The 25506-nt window shown below is 37.0% G+C and overlaps 1 protein-coding gene across 22 annotated transcripts in view; it reads left to right on the top strand.

Annotated features, from left to right (window-relative positions):
* PCM1 (pericentriolar material 1) overlaps nt 1-25506 on the top strand; it is a 120682-nt gene that overhangs the window by 42861 nt on the left and 52315 nt on the right. For all 22 annotated transcript variants that reach the window (XM_027772340.1, XM_027772338.1, XM_027772337.1 and 19 more), the window contains 10 exons: nt 2531-2682; nt 4496-4625; nt 5838-5978; nt 6998-7188; nt 7900-8100; nt 11434-11653; nt 11774-11919; nt 13098-13288; nt 15272-15443; nt 18950-19308. In XM_027772340.1, coding sequence (XP_027628141.1) covers nt 2531-2682; nt 4496-4625; nt 5838-5978; nt 6998-7188; nt 7900-8100; nt 11434-11653; nt 11774-11919; nt 13098-13288; nt 15272-15443; nt 18950-19308 — 1903 coding nt within the window. The remainder of the gene's footprint in view (nt 1-2530; nt 2683-4495; nt 4626-5837; nt 5979-6997; nt 7189-7899; nt 8101-11433; nt 11654-11773; nt 11920-13097; nt 13289-15271; nt 15444-18949; nt 19309-25506) is intronic.

The raw sequence follows: 25506 nt of genomic DNA, 5'->3' as shown, positions 1-25506 counted from the left end.
GTGCTGTTTAGAATTACTAAAGTAAAAGATGAAAGTACTATTATTGTTTTTTAAAAAGTATAGTAAATACTGGTGAACTCCTTGAACTTCGCTCATAATCCTTCATAATCCTATTCTTCACAAACATAAGTTCTATTTTGTTAGACCTTTTCTGCTCATTTATATACATCAGTATGCATCTCTTTTTTAAAAAGATGCTCTATTTTATGTTTCTTTGTGTTTTTATAAATTATAAAATACAATATTATAGCTTGCTCTAGAATGTCTTGGTGAACTTTTCATGTTAGTGTATACATTTCTATGTAATTATATAGGTAAGTAATTATGAATTGTACATATAATTTCATAGATAATTATAAAATAGAAATACTGCATATGTATATACAGTTCATGTAATTCTTTTGAACTCTAGTGTAGTTTTTCTGTACTATTAACGGACCTTAATTTAATCTAGCATCCTATTGATGTATCCTTTTATTCCAGTTTTTTCACTATTTAGAAATAACACTCCAGTGAACATTCTTATAGAGGGCTCTCTGTGCATTTGAGTTTTTTAGGAATAGATCTGAAGAAGTGGAATTGCCGTATTAAGAGTTTATGTACATTTTAATTTGTTTTAAGTTTATTTCTTTCATGAGAGAGAGGAGAGAGAGTGACAGAGAAATAATACCCCCAGTAGGTTCCTGATGTCACAATCCACCCTCATCCCTAGCCAGCCCCGGGTCATGGGCATGCACATGCTTAGTAGACCTCTTTTTTTTTTTTTTTAGGGGTTTTTTCTATGGGGCGCGTGCGCTCGCCAGACAGAGAGAGAGAGAGAGAGACATAGAGACAGAAAGCAAGAAATCACCCCCCAGGGGGGATGGTCACGCCGCAATCCCTTCTCCTCCATTCTTCTCTCAGAATCTTGGGCACGCACACACATGCACCAGGTGTGAGTTTAAGCCACCGGGTCTAGGACTTGAACTGCGGTTAACTACGTGGGAGTCCAGCGACATAGCCATTATGCCAACTGCTGGTCCTGAAAAGGAGACTTTTCTAAATGACTCCTTTTATGTTTTGAACTTTGACCTTATGTATATGTTTCCTTTTGAAAAAACTAGATTCTAAAGCAAAGAATAATAGGCTGTGCAGTCTTGAACACAGTTGTACTTGTTAATTTCCTGTTTTTTTTTTTTTAATGAAAATTCTTTTTCTAAGATGTATTGCCCAAAGTGGAAATAATAGATGAGAGATGATGAATAAATTGGTGGTTTATAGGTATAACAGATTCATTTCAGATTTATATTGAATAGAGTGTTTTTGCTTTAGGGAGTATTTTAATTAAATAAGCTCTAACTCTTTATGGTTTTATTAAAATATTTCCAAAAGGAAAAAAATTTAGTTGAGTGCTTCATAGGAAGTATAAATAAATATAAAATATGTAAAATTAAATATTTTGAAGAAAATGTAGGGGTTCATCCCTGATGCCCATTTTAATAAGTACATTGATTTCAACAGGTGGTAGGGACCTGTGTGTAGTAAGAGATGAACTATAGTCGTTTTTCCAGCAATCATAACAGATTGAAGGTAAATTCTCATTTTTTGTAAGTGTTGGCACTTGGCTAGCAAACTAAAAGACCAAGGTGAGGATATGAGGGAAAATTTTAAATAAATGACAGTAGAACTTGAGTATTTGAAGTTTACTTAATGTAAAAGTTGCACTTTTTTTTTCTATTGTCAGAGTCTCTGAGTGCTCCCCAGAGAGACACACAAAGGAGGCGAGAGGGCAGTGAGAAAGTGCTTCCCAGTGGGGCGTGGTCGTGCCATAGTCCCTTCTCCATTTCTCTGTCTTGTCAGGATTTCGAGCATGCATGCAAATACTCCTGGCATGGGTGCTAGGATTCAGATTGCAGTCAACTATGTGGGACCCAGCTCCCTTAACCATTAAGATACAGGGCCAATTTCAAGTTACACCTCAAGATAATTAATCTAGTATTAAAAGGTCCTAGCTTCGTTAGTATATTTTTTATCTTCATATTCTCTAGAAAGCTATTCTGTGATAATTAAAATCTGGTCCAAAAAGGCAATTTAGTTTTTGTCATTACTGAATAATTGGTATGTAGTCGACCACAGTTCGAGTCCCGGACCCGGTGGCTTAAACTCATGCCAGGTGTGTGTGCGTGTGTGCCTAAGATCCCAAGAGGAGGAGGGAGGAAAAGGGATTGCGGCCTGACCATCCCCCCTGGGGGGTGATTTCTTGCTTTCTGTCTCTCTGTCTCTCTCTGTCTTTGTGGCGAGGGCACATGCCCTATAGCAAAAACTTCTCAAAAAAATTTTTTTTGAATGTGGTCATCTTATTTTCAATACTTAATTTCTTGCATTTGGTTGAAGATGAAACTTCAGTTTTCTGTAAAAATCATGTAATTTCTTTACTGTTTCAATTTTTCTAACGTTACATAAATTTTTTAGCTAGTGATATTTACCTAGGTATAAATCGAATACTATGTTTAGAAATCAGGTTTGGCTTAATATAATAATGCTGTTTTAGGATGAAGATGCAGCTCAAGGAGTTACTTGTGCTAATATTTCAAATGTGGATGATTTCTACCCAGCAGAAGAAGACACCAAACAAAATTCAAATAATACTAGAGAAAATGCCAATAAAACACAGAGAGATACTGGAGTAAATGAAAAGGCAAGGTACGTTAACCTTTTGATCATCTTTTAATAAAAATTTAGTGCCTGCTATAAAGAAGGTATTAACTTGGTGCAACAGTAATTGTAGTTTTGGACCATTATAATATCATTATATATAAAATTATAATTTGGTCTAAACACATCTTTATTAATCACAATAGGGATCATTACAATCAACACATTTTGCCAATGAAAAATAAGTTTATTTTTGTAGTATAAAAATCCATGCTTTGGATTTGACAAACTCTTGGAAAGCATCTTTTGCATCTAGCTGGTAGTGGAAACGTTTTTTCTGCAAAAAGTTATTGAGGAGGGGCAAGCAGATGGCGTGGTGGTTGCATCACTGTACTCCCACATGGCCGACTGTGGTTTGAGTCCCAAACCTGGTGGCTTGAAAATCACTCCAGGTACCTGTTGCTCAAGATCTCAAGAGGAGAATAGGGTAGAAGGGACTGTGATAAGGCCATCCCTCTGGGAGGTGATTTTTTTTACTTTCCTTATCACTGTCTCTGTCATTCTCTCTTTGGTGAGCACATGTTCCCTATGGCAAAAATAAAAAACAGTTGTTGAGGTGTTTGCAGTGGTAGATAGTTGGTGAAAGGTCCGGTAAATATGACGGCTGAGGTAAGACTTCGTAACCCAATTGGTTTAGCATTCGGAAGCATTGATAGTGCAACGTGTGGTTAGGCCTTGTCACGGAGAAAAACTGGGTCCTTTTTGTTGACCAATGCCGTCTTCAAGCATTCCAGTTTTTGGTGCATCTCATCGATTGCTGAGCATACTTGTCAGATGTAATGATTTCACAGGGATTCAGAAAGCTGTAGTGGCTCAGACCCCACCGGTGACCATAATCTGTTTTGGTGCAAGTTTGTCTTTGGAAGTGCTTTGGAGCTGCACTCGGTCTAGCCACTGAGCTGGTCTTTGCTGATTTTTGTATAAAATCCACTTTTCATAGCACATCATAGTCCAATTGAGAAAAGGTTTGTTGTTGCACAGAATAAGTAAACATGACACCTCAGAGTGTTCTTTTTGATTTTTGGCCAGCTCATGAGGCACTTAAGTTTTTTTTACCTTTCCCATTTGCTCCAAACCACCTAGAATGTTCAATGTTGAGTTCTTCGGCAGCTTCTTATGTCGTTCTAAGAGGATCAGTTTCAGCGATTGCTCTTAATTGGCCAGGCACAGCCTTCCCCATCTTCAAGCTCTCCTTTCCTTTGCAAATCTTGAAACACTACTGCACTGTAGGTTCACTAGCAGTTCCTGGCAGTGTATTGTTGATACTGAGTTGTCGCCACTGGTTTACAACCTGTTTTGAGCTCGAATAGGAAAATTACCCTAATTTGCTTGTTGTCTACTATCATTCCCATAGTCTAAAATACATATAAAATAAACAGGAAGTGGTAAGTCTTTAGCAAAAATTTAAAAAAAGGGCAAGAAATGCACATTAAAATGATATATAACATCACCACATTTATTTAACAATGTATTCCAGGGTCCAGCAGGTGGTATGGTGGTTAAGGGCTCTGTACTCCTGCAGGGCCAACCATGGTTTGAGTCCCTGACTTGGTGGCTTGCTTTCTCATTTTCCTTTTCTCTCTCTCTCTCTGTCCTTCTCTGGTCAAGCTTAAATAAATAAGTTAAAAAATTTTCTTTAAAATAATAACAATGTATTCCAATATCAATGGCAAATTTTAACAATGCAAAATCAGTTACCTTTGCACCAACCTACTATTCAGCCAGGTCTGTGTTATGGTGTGTCTAATGCTGTCCTTAGATTTTATTCGAGTGTATCAATATAATGTCAATTTAATTATAGAGAGAAATTTTATGAGGCTAAACTACAGCAACAACAGAGAGAGCTAAAACAATTACAAGAAGAAAGAAAGAAACTGATTGAGATTCAAGAGAAAATACAAGCATTACAAAAGGCATGTCCTGACTTACAGGTAATTGTGAAATTTATTTCATTAAATTAAAAGATCTGAAAAAAGATGTTTAAAACCAGGAAGTACTCCTTGTTTTTCTCACACTGAGGTGACAGATACATTTATACATACTAATTTTGTGATTAATGAAGTGAATGAACTTATACGTACTAATTTTGTGATTAATGAAGTGAATGAACGAATAAAATGGGTTGGGAATGTACATTCTGCTATAGAAGACAGCACACAGGAACTGATGCTGTTACTCTTTCCATTCTTCTGCTTATTGGGCTAGTTAGCCATAGATTCAGATCACAAGTACTCATCAATTATGTGTTAAAATATTTTGGTTTGAACTTTGCAATTATGGATTAGCACTTTATCTTTTTACTTTCCTAAAAATTATATAATAAATCATCTTAAAATCATCTTAAGTTATCTAAGAGAAATAGTTATGTGTAGTTTGAATATTAAATGTATATATACTTATGCTTATTAAATAGTGCCTCTCTACATGGCTCTTTGGGGTTAAACAAAGAATAAGCTGTCTTTGACCATGTCAAATAATCAGGTATAAAATTGACATGGAAAGGGAATAGCAGTTCTTTTTTGAGATTTTTCTGAAATCTATTGGTTAGCTTTATTCTTTGCTTAAATTTTGTTTTCTAAGAAAGAGAAGGGAACAGTATCAAATGACTTATTTCTAATAGGACTTTATTTTATAGGCTCTTACTTTTTCCACTTTAATCCTTTTTTGTTTTACCTCCAATCTAAATAAATGTCCGGAGAAATGTGTGGCAGAGTTGAGTATACAGAATTTTCTACAATAACATTTTATCTTGGTTGTACTTAGGTTACTACTCATCAGCCTGAGCCTGTGTTTTCATTTATTAAGTGTTTTTGGTTTTTGCCTTCAGGCGCATACTCACGAGAGAGAGAGAGAGAGAGACAGACAAAGAGAGAGGGAAGGTGAGAAATTACCTCCCAGGGGGATAGCCATGTGGCTGTCCCTGCTCCTACATTCTCTTCTTGGGATTTTGGGCATGCACACACATGCATCTGGCATGATTTTTAAGGTGTTAGGTCTAGGACTTGAAAATCCAGCACCTTAACCACCACACCACCTGATGGCCCCTATTTTTGTTTTCTTGTGTCAAGTTATCTTTGGATGATGATGGCAGCTGGGGTCTTGATAAATTAACCTCTTTCTTGTTTGTTTGTTTGTTTTTTAAGCTGTCAGTTGCCAGTGTGGGTGATTGTCCTGCAAAAAAACATATGCCTGTTGTTACTTCAACACCAAATGTTACCGAGAATGAGACCAGTACAGGCAGATCTGGTTTTGAACCTGAGGATTCTTCAGTAGTAGACAATGAGGTATTATATATTATTGTACCCTGTCGTTCTTGAGTTGATCTAAAATCACTTGTTAGGAAGGAAAACTTAAGTGTTTTTAAACAATAATCTAGAATATTTTGTGTCTTTTAGCGTAAACCAATTTTTTCCAAAATAGTTATATTGGGATCTTTTCAAAATAGTCATACTCTTTATTAGAAATACATTTCACAGAATTATATATAAAGCAGTATTTGCTACAAATAGTCATTTCTGTTAGAAAGTCCTAACCTTTGGCATTTTACTTATGTGTCATTTGTAGAAAATATTTTAACTTTTTTTTTTTTTGAGAGATGTTTGCTATAGGGAACATGCGCTTGTCAGTCAGACAGAGACAGAAAGCAAGAAATCACCCCCAGGGGGATGGCCATGCCACAGTTTCTTCTCCTCCATTCTCTCAGGATCTTGGGCATACATGCACACACATGTGAGTTTTAAACCACTGGGTCCAGGACATGAACTGCTGTTGACTACGTGGGAGTCCAGTGGTGTATAACCATTATACCATCTGCTGGTCCCAAATGGTGCTCTTAAAGTATTTAAAAAATAAACCAAAAAGAAAAGTCAAGCAACTAGAGAAATTTAAATACAACGTAAAACTATGAAATTATAATTCTAACAGTTTGTGAAGCTTATTTTGAGTACTATGTTTTTAAGAATTATTTATGTAATTTTATTTCTTGTTATTGTAATTTTTAAATTTGACCAGAGAAAGTGAGAAACCAAGCATCAGGTCTGGGACTCAAACTGTGGTCAGCCATGTGGAATTCCAGTGCCCCATCTGCCATATCACTTGCCAGCCCCGAGTACTACTTGTTTTCATTAAAAATTAATCATTTCATTGTCTCATCACTAGAACATTATTTTAACCTTGCAGACACATTAGTGTTAAGAGAATAGAATGAGACTAGAAAAGCCTGTTGATACTAACAGTATTGCTAGTCTGTTATCTTTTAAAGCTGCCACAAATCCAGATACTAAGTAAGATTTTTTAAAATTAGCTGTGGTCAGAAATGCGAAGACATGAAATGTTAAGGGAGGAGCTGCGACAGAGAAGAAAGCAGCTTGAGGCGCTGATGGCGGAGCATCAGAGGAGGCAAGGTCTAGCTGAAACTACATCTCCAGTGGCAGTGTCACTGCGAAGTGACGGATCGGAGAATCTGTGTACGCCTCAACAAAGTAGAACAGAAAAGTAAGAGAGTTGTTTAAATCATTTCTTTTAAGATTGCATACCCAAGACCTGTGGGCAAGGCAGCTTCATTTCCTTTCTACAGCAAAGGTCATGTCTTTTATTTATTTCAGTGAGGCTAGGGCTCAAGTATCATCGTTGTGACTTAGGTTAACTGAATCCAGCCACTTTCTATTCTAACTTCTACTAGTACCAGCTTTCTCTCTCCTTTTAGATTACTGTGGCACTTGATCAAATGGTCATGCAGATTTTTTTTGTGTGTAATCCTTATTAGTCAAGTTTCAAGCTTATAAAAAGAAAATGCTTGATATTTATAGTACTTTGTTATCAGGACCTTTATTCAGCACCTTTTAAATTGAATTGCTTATCTACTGTTTATACGGTTCTTAAATCTCTTGAAACATTTTACTGTATAAGACATTCAGTTTTTAGGAGATAATTTTGAAATTTTTGTATTTAAAATTTTTCAGAAAGAGTTAGTTATCTGTAATATGAATTAATTACTCAGTAGTTGTTTTGTGGAAGGCAAACTAAATATATTCGATATGACAGCAATAGGGGAGTATCTCCTGTCTCACAAAATTACTATGATTAATTGAAACTTTATGTGCATACAAGTATATATGTGTTTAATACAATGTCTGGCACATAATAGATGGCCAGATATTCAGTTCATCTCCAGAATGATGTCTGGTTTTGTCTCTTAATCACTAGAACAATGGCAACTTGGGGAGGTTCTACACAGTGTGCACTAGATGAAGAAGATGAAGATGGCTACCTTTCTGAAGGGATTGTTCGGACAGATGAAGAGGAGGAAGAAGAGGAACAAGATGCCAGTTCCAATGATAACTTTTCTGCGTATCCTCCTAATAGTGTGAACCATAACTCCTATAATATCAAGGACCCTAAAAATAGGTTAGTTTTAATTTTTTTGCTTGACTTTTTTTTTTTTTTTATAAGAGGGGTTTTTGCTATAGGGTGCGTGTGTTTGCCAGAGAGACAGAGAGAGACAGAAAGTGAGAAATCACCCCCCAGTGGGGATGGCCACTCCACAATCTCTTCTCCATTCTCTTCTCAGGATCTTGGGCATGCATGCACATGCACTTGGCATGAATTTTAAGCCACCAGGTCTGGGACTCAAACCACAGTCAACTACATGGGAGTCCAGTGACATAACCATTATGCCATCTCCTGGTCTCTTTTTTGCTTGATTTGAAGAACCTTGGGTCTTTCTGGTACCAAACAATTTTTTTTTTATTCTCCAAGTGTCCCACAATTTAGTTCAGCTTTTAAATTTTTGATTTTTTATTAATTGCACATTATCCTGAGGGTATAATATGATTCCTCACTATAAGAGTACAATGTAATGGTTCATGCAGGATAATTAACATGTCATCATCATCTCTGCTGTTTATCATTAACTGTGTTGGACACATTCAGTCTTTTCTTTTAGTTACTTTCACAAATGTATCAAGTCGTTGCCATCTCTGTTCTCCACACTATGTTTTTATAACAGTAGACATTGCTCCTCTTATCTGCAGTTTCGTTAATCAGCATCCCTTTATCTCCTTTCTCTCCCCAAATGCTTCCCAGCCTCTAGCAGCCATTCTTCATCCCTCTGCCTCCAGGAGGCTGTTCTTTCCCCCTAATTTCCACATATAAGGGAGAACATGTGGTGTTTTTCTTTCCATGCCTGGCTTATTTAACACAGCTTAGTTTCCTCTGGACTCACCCATGTGACCTCAAATGATAGAATTCCATTCTTTTTAATGGCTGGATACTATTTCATTATATATACGTGTCACATTTTCTTTTCCATTGGTTTACCGATTGACATGTAGGTTGCTTCCATATCTGAGTCATTGTGAATAATGCTGCAGTAAGCATTAGTGAAAATGCATTTGCAGCATTTAATTCACTTTCTTATGGTTAGTGGGGATTGCTGGATTCATAGAGTGGTTCTGTTTTTTTTACTGTTTGAGAAATTTGCTTACTGTTTTTCATAGAAACTGTACTAATTTGCATTCCTACTAACCATGTAAAAGAATTCCCCTTTCTTTGCATTCTTGCTGGCATTTGCACTTCCTTTGTCTTTTTGATAATAGCCCTTCTGAGTGGGATGAGAAGATAGCTCATTGTTTTGTTCAATTCAATTCAGTTTTACACTTAGAGTTGGTGCAAGCCTCAGAACTTATGGGACCCAGTTCCACAATACTGCCTTCCTCTGTATCCCAGCCACAGGTCTTTGGCCCTCAGAAATCCACACCCTACCCAGTGTGGCTACAAATTTGGTGGTTCCCATGACCCCCTTCAGATTTAATAATTCACAGAACTCAGGAAAAGAATTATGTGTACCAATTTATTGTAAAGGATAAAACTCAAGAACAGCCAAATGGAAGAGATGTGTAGGACTGTATACAAATGCTGTTGATGTTACAGTGGTTTATACATCCTGATAAGCCCATTATAAGTTGAAAATGGATTTAGTTTGCCTAATCAACTAAATGTAATTTAGCTGCATTTAGCCTAATGTACCTTAAACATGTTCAGAACACTTTCATTGGTAACCATTGGGCAGTAACCATTGGGCAGAATCATTCTGACACAAAGCCTATTTTATAATAAATGGTTGACTATCTTATAATTTGTTGAGTACTGTACTGAAAGTAAAACCCAGTGGTTGTATGAATACTCAAAGTATGGTTTCTATTGAATGTATTGTTTCCAACCTTTGTAAAATTGAGAAATCATAAGTTAAACCATGGTAAGTTAGGGATGTTTGTATGGGGTGGGGAGGTGAGTGGAGCTTCCGTAACTTTTCTGGGCATACCACTTCCTTAGCACTTGGATATGTTCACCAACCCAGAAGCTGTCTGCACCCCAAGTTAATTAGCGGCTCCTGTAGAGGTTTCATTACATAGTCATGACTGCTTAAAACAGTCATTGGTGATTGAACTCAATCGCTAACCTCTCTTCCCTCCTTGGCATTCAAGTGGTGTTCTGAAAGTTAGAACCTTTGAATGACCTGGTTGGTTTTTCTGAAGAGCATCCGCCAACATTAAGCTGTTTAGGATCCAGAGTCAGCTCATTTGCATAAACTCAGGTGTGGTTGAATGTGGTTTGTTAGGAATAACAAATGATAGTCTGTCACTGAGGTGATTCCAAGGGCTTTGGGAGCCCTGTGCCAGGAACCAGGGACATAGAACAGATAATATTTTTTATTGTACCACAAGGATATCTTAATAGCAGATGATAAGTACACTGGGTCAAGATTCATAAGCTTTTATCTTTCCTCTTGTTTATGGCAATTAAGCAAAAATGAAAACTTGTGGACAATTAATAATTAAAAATGAAGGTATTGATTATATTGTTATATATAACAAAATTTTTTCATGGATAAGAAGATGGTTCACAGACCCGTAGATGGCGTAATGGCTATGTCACTCAACTCCTATGTAGTTAACCACGGTTTGAGTCCTGGACCCGGTGGCTTAAGCTCATGTCGGGCGCGTTTGCGTGCATGCCCAAGATCCCGAGAGGAGAATTGGAGGGTGATTTCTCACTGTTTATCTCTCTGTCTCTGTCTTTCTGGCAAACGCTCGTGCCTTATAGCAAAAACCTCTCCAAAAAAAAGAAGATGATTCAGTAGATACAGTAGTTCCACTTTATGATGGAGTGTTATATGGCTGGACTTAACAACATAAAGGATTAAAAATGCTTGTGATATAGGGATATGTATTTTTTGTAGAATATAGAATTATGTGCATATTTCTCTATTTTTTTTTTTTTTTTGAAACAGAGATTTTTGCTTTATGGCGTGTGCACTCTCTGGAGAGACAGAGAGACAGCGAGAAATCACCCGCCAGGGGGATGGCCACTTTACAGTCCTTTCTCCTCCATTTTCTTCTCAGGATTTTGGCCATGCCCACACACTTGCCCAGCATGAGTTTTAAGCCACCAGGTCTGGTACTCAACCATGGTTGACTGTGGGATTCCAGCAATGTAACCATTACACCATCTGCTGGTCCCTATATGCATACGTCTTATAAAAACTTAAACGAAAAAGACTGGAAAGCAGTCAAAAATGATAATTGTAATGAGGATAGAAAATCAGGTTTTTTTTCATTCTTGTTTATAAGTCCTTTGAACTTAAAATACTGGTCTATAGACCACGGATCAGGGTTTATTCCTGTATATTCAGAACAGCTTATTACGCATGATGCCTGTCTTCTTTAAATCTTCTGTTAGGTGGAAGAACAAACGCCATTTTTCAACAGACGGAAATTATCGTCCTTTAGCCAAGACAAGGCAGCAGAACATCAGCATGCAGCGGCAGGAGAACCTTCGTTGGGTGTCTGAGCTCTCTTATGTGGAAGAGAAAGAACAGTGGCAAGAACAGATCAATCAGTTAAAGAAACAACTTGATTTCAGTGTGAATATTTGTCAGACTTTGATGCAAGACCAGCAGGTAAAATTTACTATGACAATATGTTTATTATTTTCTTTTTTAAAAATAAATCTTTATTGCAATACAGATTTTTTTTCAAGTAACCTGTAATAACTATTACCAAAATTTCTCTTTTGATAGACTCTGTCTTGCCTGCTACAAACCCTTCTCACCGGTCCTTACAGTGTTATGCCTAGCAATGTTGCATCTCCTCAAGTACACCTCATAATGCACCAGTTGAACCAGTGCTACACTCAGCTAACATGGCAACAGAATAATGTGCAGAGGTAATCTGATTCCCAGGCATGTTGAGACTGTTTCTTGTAGTAAGTGCTAAAATTGAGTGAGGGTCTTACAATTAGCTTCTGATTGAAAAGGGCATGAACAAATTGCGTATTTGGAGATGTTACCACCTGAAAATTCTATATGCAGTGATTTGCCCAATGTTGCTTTTTTATATAGTGGACTTTTTCTTTCTTTTTTAGACAGATTTTTTTGCTATAGGGCGCATGCGCTTGCTGAAGAGAAAGAGAGAGAGAGACGGAAAGCAAGAAATCCCCCTTCCCCGGGGGGATTGCCACGCTGCAATTCTTTCTCCTCTGTTCTTCTCTTAGGATCTTGGGCACACACACACAGGTGCCTGGCGTGAGCTTTAAGCCCCAGGTCTGGGATTTACATTGTAGTTGACTACATGGGAGTCCAGCGACGTAACCATTACATCATCTGTTGGTCCCTGGACTTTTGTTTTTCAACATTTGTATTACTAGGCATAGTTGCTGAGGCACATTGGTCATACTAGCACCCTACAGTGCTAGAAGCCAAATGGTCGGCCTGTCAATACACTGGGCCTGTTCATAGGGGCACCTAGGATCCTGATGTGGTATGAACTTGAGGGTGCTTTTGCTCTTCTCGCTCTGCTGTTCACGTGTTTCCTATTATAGAAAAAAGCATAAAGGAGAATTTGTATTACTGAATTGTAGCACTTACGTTAGGTGAACTGTATTGTGTGTAAATTATACCTCAGTAAAGCTATTGGACAGAAATTTAGTTCTTGTTTCAAAGGCTAAGTTATTAACTTAAGCTGCAGAGCAAACAAATACTGAAGTAAATATCAGAGCAGTCAGTCTGTCCTGTGTGTTGTCAAGTCATTTCTTTTTTTTTTTCTGGTAGCATATATGTGAGAGACAAAAAGAAGAGACCTCAACAGGGTCTAGTTATGCTGTGATCCCAGTTCTCCAACCCTCCAGCTTGTCTGGATCATAGGTGCCCATGCATGCACTCGGCGTATTTTCAGACAAGATTTGATCGTCTGGTTGGCCATGTGGCTTTCAGCACTGTGGTTCAGTGTGCTATGACTGTAGCACTTGGGCTAACTCTGAATCATTTCTTATACATATCCTTTCTGAATATATTTTATGTAGAAGGTAATTGATTCTTAAATTAATGACGTTTTAAACTTTTGTAGGTTGAAACAAATGTTAAATGAACTTATGCGCCAACAAACTCAGCATCCAGAAAAGCCAGGAAGCAAGGAAAGAGGAAGTAATGCATCACACCCTCCTTCTCCCAGTTTATTTTGTCCTTTGAGCTTTCCCACACAGCCTGTAAATCTGTTTAATCTCCCTGGATTTACTAATTTTTCATCATTTGCACCAGGTAGGTGATGGGAGATCTAAAGGGAAAAATAAATAAATTTGAAGTATTTGTAAATGTAATTTGTCTTGCATGGATTTTTAGCATTCTCTTTGGGAATGGTAGGAAATGTTTACAGAGAAATTTGCAATCATTTTACATTGATTATTTATAATGAAAACTTAAGCTTAATGTTATGGTTGCTAACGAAATTATGTAAACTACTTATAAGTGATTGTTTCAACTATTTGTTAAGGGTAAAGGGAATTGATCTGTGCAGTGGCTGTTGCACACCAGGCCCTGAGTAAGGCTTAGTAAGACCATAGTCTGCTGGAGGAGCGCTTTGTTGTATTAGGGAGATAGGGCGTTCAACTAATCTAAAGGTGAGCACGTGTAGCTTAGGCTTTCGTTGTACCTTTTGTCTGTACTCATTTCGAACCATGTACACTTAAAGTTACTGGAGTTCAGAGTTGAGTAAGGTTAATCCTTTAAAGAATTCAGAATCTCATGAAGAAGCTAAGCGTATTTGTAAATGCTTATGGAGCATTGCCATGGCTCTAGAGCAGTGGTGCAGAAGCTTGAGAAAAGTGTCAGCAAATCAGTTTTTCCCAGTAAAGGTGACATTTAGCCTAAAGAATTAAAGAATTTATTTCCAGAGATATTAGAAGGGGAAAAGCTTTCTAATCAATGAAATCACTAGAGTTACAAAACAGTGAAATAGTGTATCGTTGATGGAATTCAGAGATAATTAAGTGTGGGTAGTGTTCAGGGCCAAGGCAGGAGAAGAGTAATTGATAAGCCTGAGGAGTGGCAGAGGCTTATACTGAAATATTGATGTACAAAGAAGCTTATGCTAATAATTGCTAATGAGAGGCCTGTTGAAGGATTTTTGAGCAGGGCAATAACACAGGATTTGTATTTTAGGAAGATGACACTGGTTATAGTGTTGGGGAGAAATTGGAGGAAAGGAGCTAGAGTGTAGCTGTGCACAGAAGGCTGTTGCAGTGGTACCTGAAACAATGAGAGCCTGACTCAGTGTCATGTTAGCGGGGCAAGGGAGGGGGTACTGACGAGCCGTGACAGAAGTAGAGTGGATACATTAAGGGATAAGTTATATGAGGTGGGTCATGAAGGAAGAGGAGTTGAAGATGTTTGCCAGAGAACATAGCAGAAAAAGGATTAGGAGTGCTATGTGAGTATATTGTAATATTTATATACTGCAGTTTATTTTCTTAATAGGATTTCCAGCATAGTGGCATTAAATTTACAAGCATTTTAGTTCTTGAGTGTTAATTAGCATTGGGAGCAAAGGTTATTCAGGTCGGTTTTTAAGTAATAGGCAAGAAATTGCACATGCTTCTCTTCCTTTTCACTGAAATGGGTTTCATGCTCATGCCAGCTTTTTCCAAAGACTGTTCTTCATGAACTAGTTGAGTTTTGTCAAGCCTTCCTGATCCTTTTCTCCTCAAGTTGTTAGTAGCCCCTTGCAAATAACGTCTGATATGTAGACTATTTGGTATTTAATTATATTTTACTTTCTCAATTAGACTAGAGTGGAAAGAACATAAACTTTGGAGTCACGCAGACCTGAAATCTAGCCAGCTCTTCCATTTATTAGACGTTGGATTTCTAAGCCTATTTTCTCACTGGTAAAATTAGTAAAATGCCTATTTTATAACACTGTTTTGAGTATCAAATAAAATAACATGTAATGTGCCCACTCTAGAATCTGGCACAGTACTAATTTGGTAAATTCGGTATTATTTCTTTCTTTTAGCTCTTAAATGGGTGGGGATCTTAAGCCATCCTTATGTCCCCAGTGCCTAGAAGACAGTGGACTGAGCTGTGAATAGTAATTGAGTTAATGAACGTTACTTTATTTTAATTAGAGATTGTTTTGTTTGAGTAGATTTAAGCAGCACATTTAAATAAAACTACCTCTTTACCTCATTTTTAGTCTAAAGGTACTTTTTAATTGTTCTCTCACCCATTCTTCTTATTTATTAGGTATGAATTTCAGCCCTTTATTTTCCAATAATTTTGGAGACTTTTCTCAGAATATTTCTACACCCACTGAACAGCAGCAACCATTAGTCCAGAATCCTTCGGGGAAAACAGAATATATGGCTTTTCCAAAACCTTTTGAAAGCAGTTCATCTATTGGAGCAGAAAAACAAAGGTACTTGTGTTTGAACATAATTCATTATTTGCTTAAACATTCACTTTGAAAACACAAGGAGGATGTTTATGCTTGTTTGACTTGATAGTATTGGAAATAGGAAACATTTACTTTTTTTTTTTTTTTTTTTTTAGTTCAAGGCTGGATATCACAATATCACTCTGCTCCCTCAGCCTCGCACTATGATCACAAATTCATATCATTATGCCCAGCTCTTTTTAGACAGGATCTCATTGTGTTGCTTAGGCCTGCCTGAGGCTTGAGATCTGTCTGTCTCCAGCTTTTCAAGTTTCTGAGATTAAAGGTGCACACCATAGCAATTGGCTTAAGAGTTTTATGTCTTATGAGATATGTCTCAGGCATATACTTGGTACAAGAGAAGTTCAGAGTTTTGATTCAGATTGTCCTGTGAGATTCATTTTGGAAGGGTATGTCTGAGAAGGGTGTCTTTGGTCCTTGATTTGATGTCTGTCTTTAAGGTTAAATCAGTTCACTGCTCACTGACTTAGTATTACAAACTATTGATAATAATAACTATTAGAAGTCAAGTTGGTAAGTGGTAGTCATCTTATTTGGTTTATATCCCTGATTAGATTTGTTTTCCAAAGTCCATGAAATAAAATGTTCAGTGCTATTTGATTATAAAAACAACTTTTGTCTATAAAGTTTGATGATATGTGGTATTAATCATAGTGGGGATTTCTTTATCTTTTAGTCTCTCATATTCATTATCTTTCATCTTCACACACATAATTTTTTATTTAAATAGCGTGAAAGACTAGTTGAATTGGCTCAGGCCAGTTTTTTTCTAGTAATTTTTTTTTTTAAGAGAGTTTTGCTATAGGGAGCGTGTACACGCCAGCGAGACAGAGACACAGAGCAAGAAATCACCTCCCCAGGATGATAGCCACACTGCAGTCCCTTCTTCATTCTACTCTCCGTTTCGTGGGCATGCACACACACATACATGCCTGATGTGAGTTTTAAGTTGCTGGGTTCAGGACTTAAACTTTGGTCAACTATGTGGGAGTCCAGCGATGTAACCATTATGCCATTTGCTGGCTCCTCTCTAGACATTTTTGTAGCTAGATAATGTCTTTAATTGATTATATAATCCAGGAAATTATTTTGATAACCATAAATGAAAATTGTATACCTTTTTTATTGATATCATTATTTACTTAAACTTTAAGGCCAACCCCAGTGCTTAAGGAAGTCATATCCCACATGGCGTAAATTATGGCTCAAATCCTCATCTCAGAAGCTTGAAAATCATGTCAGGCATCCACTCATTCATGCCCAAATCCTGATAGGATGAGAAAATGGAGGAGAAGGGATTGTGGCAGACCACACCCTACTGAGGGCTACTTTCTCTTCCTCTCTGTCTGTCTCTTGTGAGTATTCATGCCCTCTGGCAAACTTTTTAAAAGAAAAACAAAAATGTAAAAGCTTTGGGAGGATGAAAACTTAGTGGCCAATTGAGCCTAATATTCTTCTAGGAATATAGTGTCTATGAGTTTGTCTTTCCTAGGCCTTTAGAGTCATCTACAGTCAGCCCTCCATGTCCATGAGTTCAGCTTCTGTGGATTCTACCAGCCACTGATTAAAATGTTACATTTTACTGGCGTTCACTATGCCTTTGATGGATGCATCTGTACAGAACATGTACAGACTTTCTTCCCTTGTCATTGTTCCCTAAACAATCAGCTGGTTACAGAGTATTATTTATTGCTTTTTTTAACGCTGTATTTATACTGTATTAGATATTACGAGTAAACTGGAGATGATTTATAATGTATAGGAGGATGTGCATAGTTATGTGCAGACTATACCTTTTTATATAAGGGACTTGAGTGTCTGGGTTTTTGGTATCCACAGGGTGTCCTGACACTGACACTGAGGGACGACTATAAATCACATTGTTTCTCTTTAGTTATGTGATTGGGCTTGTCTCCATCTCTTGCATAAATGTTTTGACTGGTTTTAGTGGTTAAATTGTGAATTTTTTTTTTTAACTTCATTTACCAAAACCTGTTAGAATTTCAACTCTGTATTCATTTTGTTGGACTCTCGTGACTTAAAACCTTTTCTTCCTAGCTGTCCTGGAAGCCATTTTAAAAAAATTAAACCTGGTATAGCTATATAAAAATGTTCTATTATCAGAGCTTGACACAGTGCCTGGTGCATAGTTGCCATTCAGACATGATGATTGTCTATCATAAGCAGTAAATGCCTGTTCTTTCCGTAGGATTGCCTCTTTATGAAAGGTTCCTACTTCATTATTATCCATGTTTTTTTTTTATTATTATCCATGTTTCATACATAATTGACAATAAAAATTATTTCAGTTTTGCAGTAAGCATTACTGTAAGTTTTAGGATCCGGATATCTAATATTATTTTTAGATTCTTGATCTATTACAGATGTAACCTTGTAGTGAGCATAGATCAGAAACTTCTCCTGTGAAGGCATGCATGGTAATGTTTTAGGCTTTGGAGGCCTTTTGGTATCTCTCATAGCCATTTGTATCTGCCATTTTTGCAGTGTACATAAACATGAATGTGGTTGTAGATTTCAGTAACATTTTGTTTATGGGTGCTGATAATTTCATGTAGTTTTCATGTGTCACAAACTTTTTACTTCTGATTTTTTTTTAACCAATTAAAAATACAAAAACCATTCTTAGCGTGCAGTCCACACAAAAACAAGTAACAAGCTGAATTTGGCCTGCAAGCTGTGAAAAACCTAGTCTTGAGTTAAACCCTATAGGTCATTGTCTCCCAAGCTGTTCTTAAGAACAGCTGTTATCTTTGCTAGGTTCTGGGTTAAAAGTTTTGGACTTACTGCTAACTACCCGCTAGGGCATTTATAAAGCACATTGGCATGTTAAAATTCATGAGAAATCTTACAGACCTAATTAACTTTGCCTATTTTCTCCCAAGCTTAGATGGACAATGAATGCCTATTCAATATTTAGGATGTTAGCAATTCCAATTTGGTAAATGGTACTAGATCAAAAGAACTAAACTAGACTTAATGAATAGAGAAATAAATTACTAGCTAGTTGGCTAGTTGTTTTCACCAAATTCTGATTCTGTTTGAACTGCTTTAAGTGACACAGATCCATGTGTTCCCAAACCATTTACATAGCTTTTTTCTAGCTATTCCCACAGCTTTATTTTCAATTCATAAGTCCCATCCTTTCTTGATTTTTCTTTCTTAGCCTTTTCCGTCACGAATGCTGTATCTTTGATTTGGATCTTTTACTAGTAGAAATGGTTTAGTTGACAAGGATCCAAAATGATGGTTTATAGTAATTTAGTATGTTAGCCTATGTAAATTTGCATACTTGCATATTTTATGAAAGCACTTAATAGCCTGTTGATGATTTTATTCACCTCAGTCTACTCATTAGTAAACTATAAAACTGTAAGTTAAATATATCTAGAGTTTAAGTAATAACAACATCTATAATTATAATTTAGCTAACTTGTTTTCATTGGTAGGAGTCAAAAGCAGCCTGAAGAGGAGGTGGAAAACAGTAGGACACAATGGCTATATGATCAAGAAGGTGAAGTAGATAAACCATTTATCAAGGCTGGATTTGCAGTATCTGTGGAGAAAACTGCAAATAGTAACCGCAAAAATCAGTTAGATACAAGCAGGAGAAGACGCCGGTTTGATGAAGAATCATTAGAAAGCTTTAGCAGTATGCCTGACCCAGTAGATCCAGCAGCAGTGACTAAAACGTTTAAGACAAGGAAAGCATCTGCACATGCCAGCCTGGCATCTAAAGATAAGGTCCCCAAATCAAAGACCAAGAAGAGGACTTCTACTCAGTTGAAAAGTAGAGTTAAAAATACTGGTAAGTACTGAAGTTTGTGAAATGTTGTTAATATTAGGTCATTGGGAAAGTCAAGATATATTTTTCTGAGCTAAAATGCATCATGACTTTACCGATGACCCAATGCTATGGCATGCTGATATATTTCATTTCAATATGGCTAGATAGGCAGACTTACTCTAGACCTACTTAAACAATCATTTATGATTTTTTTTTAACAAAATATTTTGTGTAGGATTTAATGTTGCTAAATTCATTTAGCAAATTAAAAAAAAAAACTTTAAACTTGTTTTTTTTTTAAGTTTTTGCTATAGGGTGTACTCACTTAACAGAGAGAGAGAAACTGAAGAATCACCTCTTGGGAGGGATGGCCACATCCCAGTCTCTCTGTTTCCATTCTCCTCTTGGGATTTTGGTCACACATGTACACAGGCCCAGTGTGTTTTTCAAGCCACCAGGTCTGGGACTTCAACTGAAAAGATGGCCACACGGCCATCCAGTGCCTTAACCACCACACCACTTGCTGACCCAGTGTTATAGGTATTTTTAAACATAACATTTACCCATTTTTGTGTATTTTTTTTTCTTTTTTAATTATTTATTCATTCATTTATTTTTTAATTTGACTAGAGAGAGATAGAGGGTGAGAATGAGAGAGAGAGGAAGTGAACAAGCAAGCCACCAGATTCAGGACTCGAACCCTAGTTGACTATATGGGAATGTCCAGCGCCTTAACCACCACGCCATCTGCTGGTCCCCCATTTTTGTGTATCTTAAAACTTAAGTTAACAATGTGATTATTGTGAGCTCAGATGTTCTCCAGATTTGTATGTTACTGAAAAATCTGCCGAAATGCCCAAGTTTTACCATTCTCTCTTTCAAAATATTGTATCTGGTCCTATATTCAACTCTTAAGACTTTGGTTAGATTCTTGGTTAATCATTTAAAGAAATGTGGGCTTCTAACTATATTGCAGTTTTTGAATATCGTAGATGAAGTTTTGAAAAACAGACTTGCTTTTTAGGCCTCAGGAATTACTCCCATTTTATGAAATCTTGTCATTGAGTATATTAGTGTTCTCTTCAGTAGTCTTAGTAACATACTTTTTTTGGGGTGGGGTCGGGGGAGAGGTTTTTTGCTATAAGGCGCGTGCGCTCGCCAGACAGACAAAGCGAGAAATCACCCCCTAGGGGGGATGGCCACGCTGCAATCCCTTCTCCTCCATTCTCCTCTCGGGATCTTGGGCACGCACGCACACGCGCCCTGCGTGAGTTTAAGCTGCTGCGTCCGGGACTTGAACCGCGATCGACTACATGGGAGCCCAGCGACATAGCCATTACGCTAACTGCTGGTCCCAACATACTTTTTTAAAATACAGGTTTTCTATGATTTTTTTAAAGAATTAATTGATCTGGTACTGAGTTAGAACAGTTGGGTTTTGTTTGTTGTTTTGTTTTTTCAGTTGATATATGGAATATTACACCTTGAAGATACCTCTTCAGGTTTGTAAGGGATGCATTTTGATTATAACTTTTGAGAGGTTCTGAGTTTAAGGAGACAGTATTTGGTGCTTAAGAACCACAAATCCTAGGCTTGTAATTAGGAAAATTTGAAAAATTACTGTATTCTGTTAATTCCCTCTTATTGACAATTTAGTCAACCTTCACCTTAACTGTCTTTGAGTAATGGAATCCTTGAAAAAATCTAGTAAAAACTATGATGTAAAAAAGCATACACTTGGGACAAGCAGGTGGTGTTGTGGTTAAAGCATTGGATTCCATCATCACTCACTGTGGTTCGAGTCCCACACCTGGTGGCTTGAAAATCATGCTGGTTGCATGTGTGTGCATGCCAAAAATCCTGATGAGGAAATGGAGGAGAAGGTAATGTGGTGTGGCATCCCTCTGGGGGATTTTTCACTTTTCCTATCTCCCTCTCTATTTTCCTCTCTCTCTGTCATGAGCACATGTGCCCTGTGGCAAAAACCTAAACCACCCTTATTCTTTTTTAAAAAAATAATTTTTAGAACTATTTACTTAATTTTATTTATTGTTATTTTTCAGTTTGACCACAGAGACTGAGAAAGAGAGTGAGAAAAGGAGAGTGGGAAAGCAAGCTGTTCGGTCCAAGACTTGAACCATTGTCGGCCATGTGGGAGTCCAGCACCTCAACCACAATACCACTTGCCAGCCCCAAGGCTTCCACCCTTATTCTGATGTGAAAAATCTGATCAGTGGTTAAAGAAGTAAATTTGAACTGGGGTGACATTTTTCTTAGCACATATATTATTATCTTTGAGATCATTTTAAAGTCCTAAAGATTTGGGGAAAGAGGATGTATTAGGTAAATTAATCAGTGTTCTGAAGCAATTCAGATGACTACTATGCTTTCTCCAAGATGATTCTCGTTACTGGAGAACATTTAAGTAGATTATAGCCATTTTAACAGAGGCCTTTGGGTCATTCATATAACCTTTTATTCCCTCGTGCCTTGCTCTCACAAAATGTTTTATTATCTTTTAAAATTTTATTTCAATTTCTTTTATACATTCAGTCACATATGTTTCTTAGTTTTACAAAGTGAATATTCCAACACGTATATATTTCTCACCAGTCCAGTTGAGAATACTATACACATTATCTTCAGCAGATAATAACCCATTTCTTTGTCCCATAAATGCCTTGCCTATTTTTCTCCTTAATGTCCTTTCTCAGGCTCTCCTCCTTCACCCACGCTCCTCCCACACTATATCTGGTATTTATAACCATTTTCTATGTTTTGATATCCTGTAGTCATTCAGTTTCGTCTACAGAGTGCAGCCACTTGGTATATATTAAGTGGAGACATACAGTATCTCTCCTTCATAGCCTGGCTTGCTTCGCTCAGCAATAAATCTTCCATATTCATCCACTTTCTGTCAGAAGCCAGAGTCTTCTTGTTTTTTATGGCTGAGTAGTTTTCCATAGAGTATAATTTTGTTTTTTTTAATTTGTATTTTAACTAAGAGTTTAATTTGTTTTCTTTAGAATTTGCATAGGTCATGTGTGTTCACAAATTTCTTAAGTAATCTAACTACTTTCAATGGCAAGTTTAGCTGGTATGTACATATCAGTGAATACATGTCTGACTTTATAAGTGTGAAACTCTGAGTAGAATGAATATACTATAAGGTAGCACCTGGCTGATGCTATAAAGCTTACTTTGGTCATTAAAAAGGTATTTTTTAAATATATTTTTAATTTCAAGAATTAGCAATTTTAGCTTTAATAAATCAAAGAAATACTAACAAACTTTACTTAAAACTTAAAGCCAGGAAACAGGATTCTGTTCAAATAGTAGGTACGTGAACCTACCGGCAGCTCAAGACAGGCCAAAAATCCTTAAAACTGGAAAACAAAGCCTGGGAGAACATCAGCAATGTTTTAGTCAAATGTCATAAAATGCTGTTTCACCAGTTAGTCTCTAGTACTTAATCTATCTTCTGTTGTGATCCGAACTTCTTGATTAAATTCTGGGATATAATATTCAACTTCAGACATGTCTCTACGATTAAGTTAGTCATTTTCTTAGTTTTTGAACTCTTATTTCCATGCGTCTGTATTTAATTTTCCTGGTATAGCACTCCCTTGAGAACTTGTTGGAGATCTGGTCGGGTGTTGGTAAATTCTTTCAGATTTTGTTTATCTGAGAATATTCTTGTCTTTCCTTCCCGTATGAAGGATAATCTTGCTGGGTACAGTATTCTTGGTTGAAATTGCTTTTCCCTTAACACTGTGAATATATTTTCCCTTTCTTTCCTTGCTTGCATTGTTTCCAATGAGAGGTCTGCTGTTAGCCTAATGGAATATCCTTTGTAGGCAACTTGCCTTTTCTCTCTTGCCAATCTTAGTATCTTCTCTTTGTGGTTTTGGTCAATCTACCTATAATGTGTCTTGGAGAAGATTTTCTTGGGTTGATTCTATTTGGGGTCCTTCGTATTTCTTGGGACTGGATCTTTGAGTGCCTCTCTAGATTTGAAAAGGTTTCTTGCAGGATTTCATGGAATAGATTATCAATGCCCTTACGAGTCTCTTCGCCTTCTGAGGTACCAATTATCCGGATGCTTGGACACTTGATGGTATCTAGTACTTCTCGTATATTATTCTCATTTTGAGGGACCATTTTCTCAATCTTCATGGTCAGTTTTTCTAGGCCAGCGATTCTATCTCCTACATCTGATAATCAATTCTCTGTAGGATCTAGTCTGCTTTTAATACTTTGAAGGGTGATTTTGACTTCCCGTATTATAGCCTTTATCTCTAACAGGTCCATTTGATTCTTTTTTAGAGTGTGTATTTCCTCTTTTAGATCTTACAAGAATTTCCTCACCTCCCGGAACTCGTCAGCTCCTTTCTCCTGCCTCTTCTGCAGTTCATTGTCTTTCTTCTCTCCCATCTCTGTTAGCTTTGTCATTATGAATATTCTAAAATCCTTATCAGACATTTCCATGAGTTTCATTGTACCGTCTAAGGATGAAGAGGTATTTTTCTTTTTCCTTGGAGGAGAGGTATTGTCTTGCTTTCCCATATTTCTTGTGATCCTATTGTGATTTCTAGTCATCTGATGGATGATATGTTTCTTCCTAATTCTTCAAGTTCAGTCTGAGTGTTCAGAGGCGAGCAGAAGGAGGTGATCTGCAATCTTTCTTCTATTCTGTTTTCACTCTTTGCGCATCAGGTTCAAGGTGAAGAGAGGAATATTCTGACCCTAATCATATTCAGATGATTGGAAACTGTTCACTTAGACCTGTCTAGACACTTAGTGCATACAGGCTGATCAGAAAATAAGTAAAGATAAAGAAAAAAGGAAAAGAATGAAGAAGAGAAAAGAAGAAGAAAAAATAAAATGAAAAAGAAGAAAGAAAAAAAGGTTAAAAAGTCAGGAGACATATGAGACAGAGAGAGACAGACATAAATGGAGAGAAAGACACAGAGCTATCCCTACCCATTAGAAATGAGTCTGGAAGGGGAAGTCTCAGCAGAAAATCTTCAATATTCATTTTTGTTCAAGGAAACCAATAGTTCATAGCTGAAGTATGGTATCTATCTCAGGATAGCCACAAAATGTATTAATATGAAGATAGTAAGCACATGGAAGTCTGAGCTAGACCACTTAGGTTGTTTTCATTTTCTTTGTGGGATAGGAATAGCCAACATTGTTAGAAAAAAGGAGATTTATTTGTCTTAAAGGAAGTGGTAAGTGGAGATAGATCAGAGAAGATTGGAAAGCATTCCAGATTATAGTAATAATAAGAAAAGCACAGAATTGGGAAGAAGCAGAATAAGAGTATTTGAAAAAGGAAAATGATTATGGCAAATAGACCGGCATAGTGGGACTGGAGTTGCTGTGTTAAGAGTACAGTACAGCTAGTTCTAATGTCCCAGACTTAACAGACCACACTGTTGGTTTATATATGTTTTCTAGCAGTAGTAGCATCCTAAATCTTGGTCAAATTTTACATTTCCCGTGATGTTAGTGTATTTTAATCTTTGAAGGTTCTTCACATGTAAAATTAACATATCATGTGGGGTAAGATTTTACTAATTATGTAATAATCATCTTTCAAACTTAAGTTCAAATTTAGACCTCATGAGTTGAGAGTAATATCTTGCTTGCCTTGCTAGGTTTTTTAGTTATCAGACCTGTATTAGTTATACTGTATCAAGGCCAGTCCATCTTTAATATTATTAGAGAAGATTAGGAGCAGATAGTCTAGTTCTTTGCTTGGAAGATTAAATAGAACCATTAATGTACTTACTTCTGTATTCTAACCACCTTTGAATATTTTCATTTCTTCCCTCCTGTCTTTCCTATTGCTTATTAATGAAGATTGATCTGAGATGGATGTCAAGCATTAGCAAAGCCTGACAGATTTGGCTGGTGTAAAACCGTGAACCTTTTGAGATTCAGACAGTTTATTACTTATATAGGCAGAGAAAGGAAGAGTCCTCGGCCCCTGTCTCCCTTTCCCATGTTTGAAAAGGACAGCGCTGCAGTAAAGAGGATCAGACGACGAGTGCAGTGTGTGTGATGGGAGCCGGAGCCCTCTTCTGCTGAGAAGTCAGTTATATGGCACTGAGCTGTTTTATAGTCTGCAAATGTGCCCCTGTATGAGATAGGAAGGTTTTATATTTAGTTAGGACCTGAGAGAACATGAGAAATTACCTCTTGACAGCCTCC

The sequence above is a fragment of the Tupaia chinensis genome, unplaced genomic scaffold (assembly GCF_000334495.1).
Source record: "Tupaia chinensis unplaced genomic scaffold, TupChi_1.0 Scaffold000271_1, whole genome shotgun sequence".
Classification (NCBI taxonomy): domain Eukaryota; kingdom Metazoa; phylum Chordata; class Mammalia; order Scandentia; family Tupaiidae; genus Tupaia; species Tupaia belangeri.
Note: the sequence above shows the minus strand (reverse complement) of the source record. Positions and strands in the feature narration are given on the sequence as shown.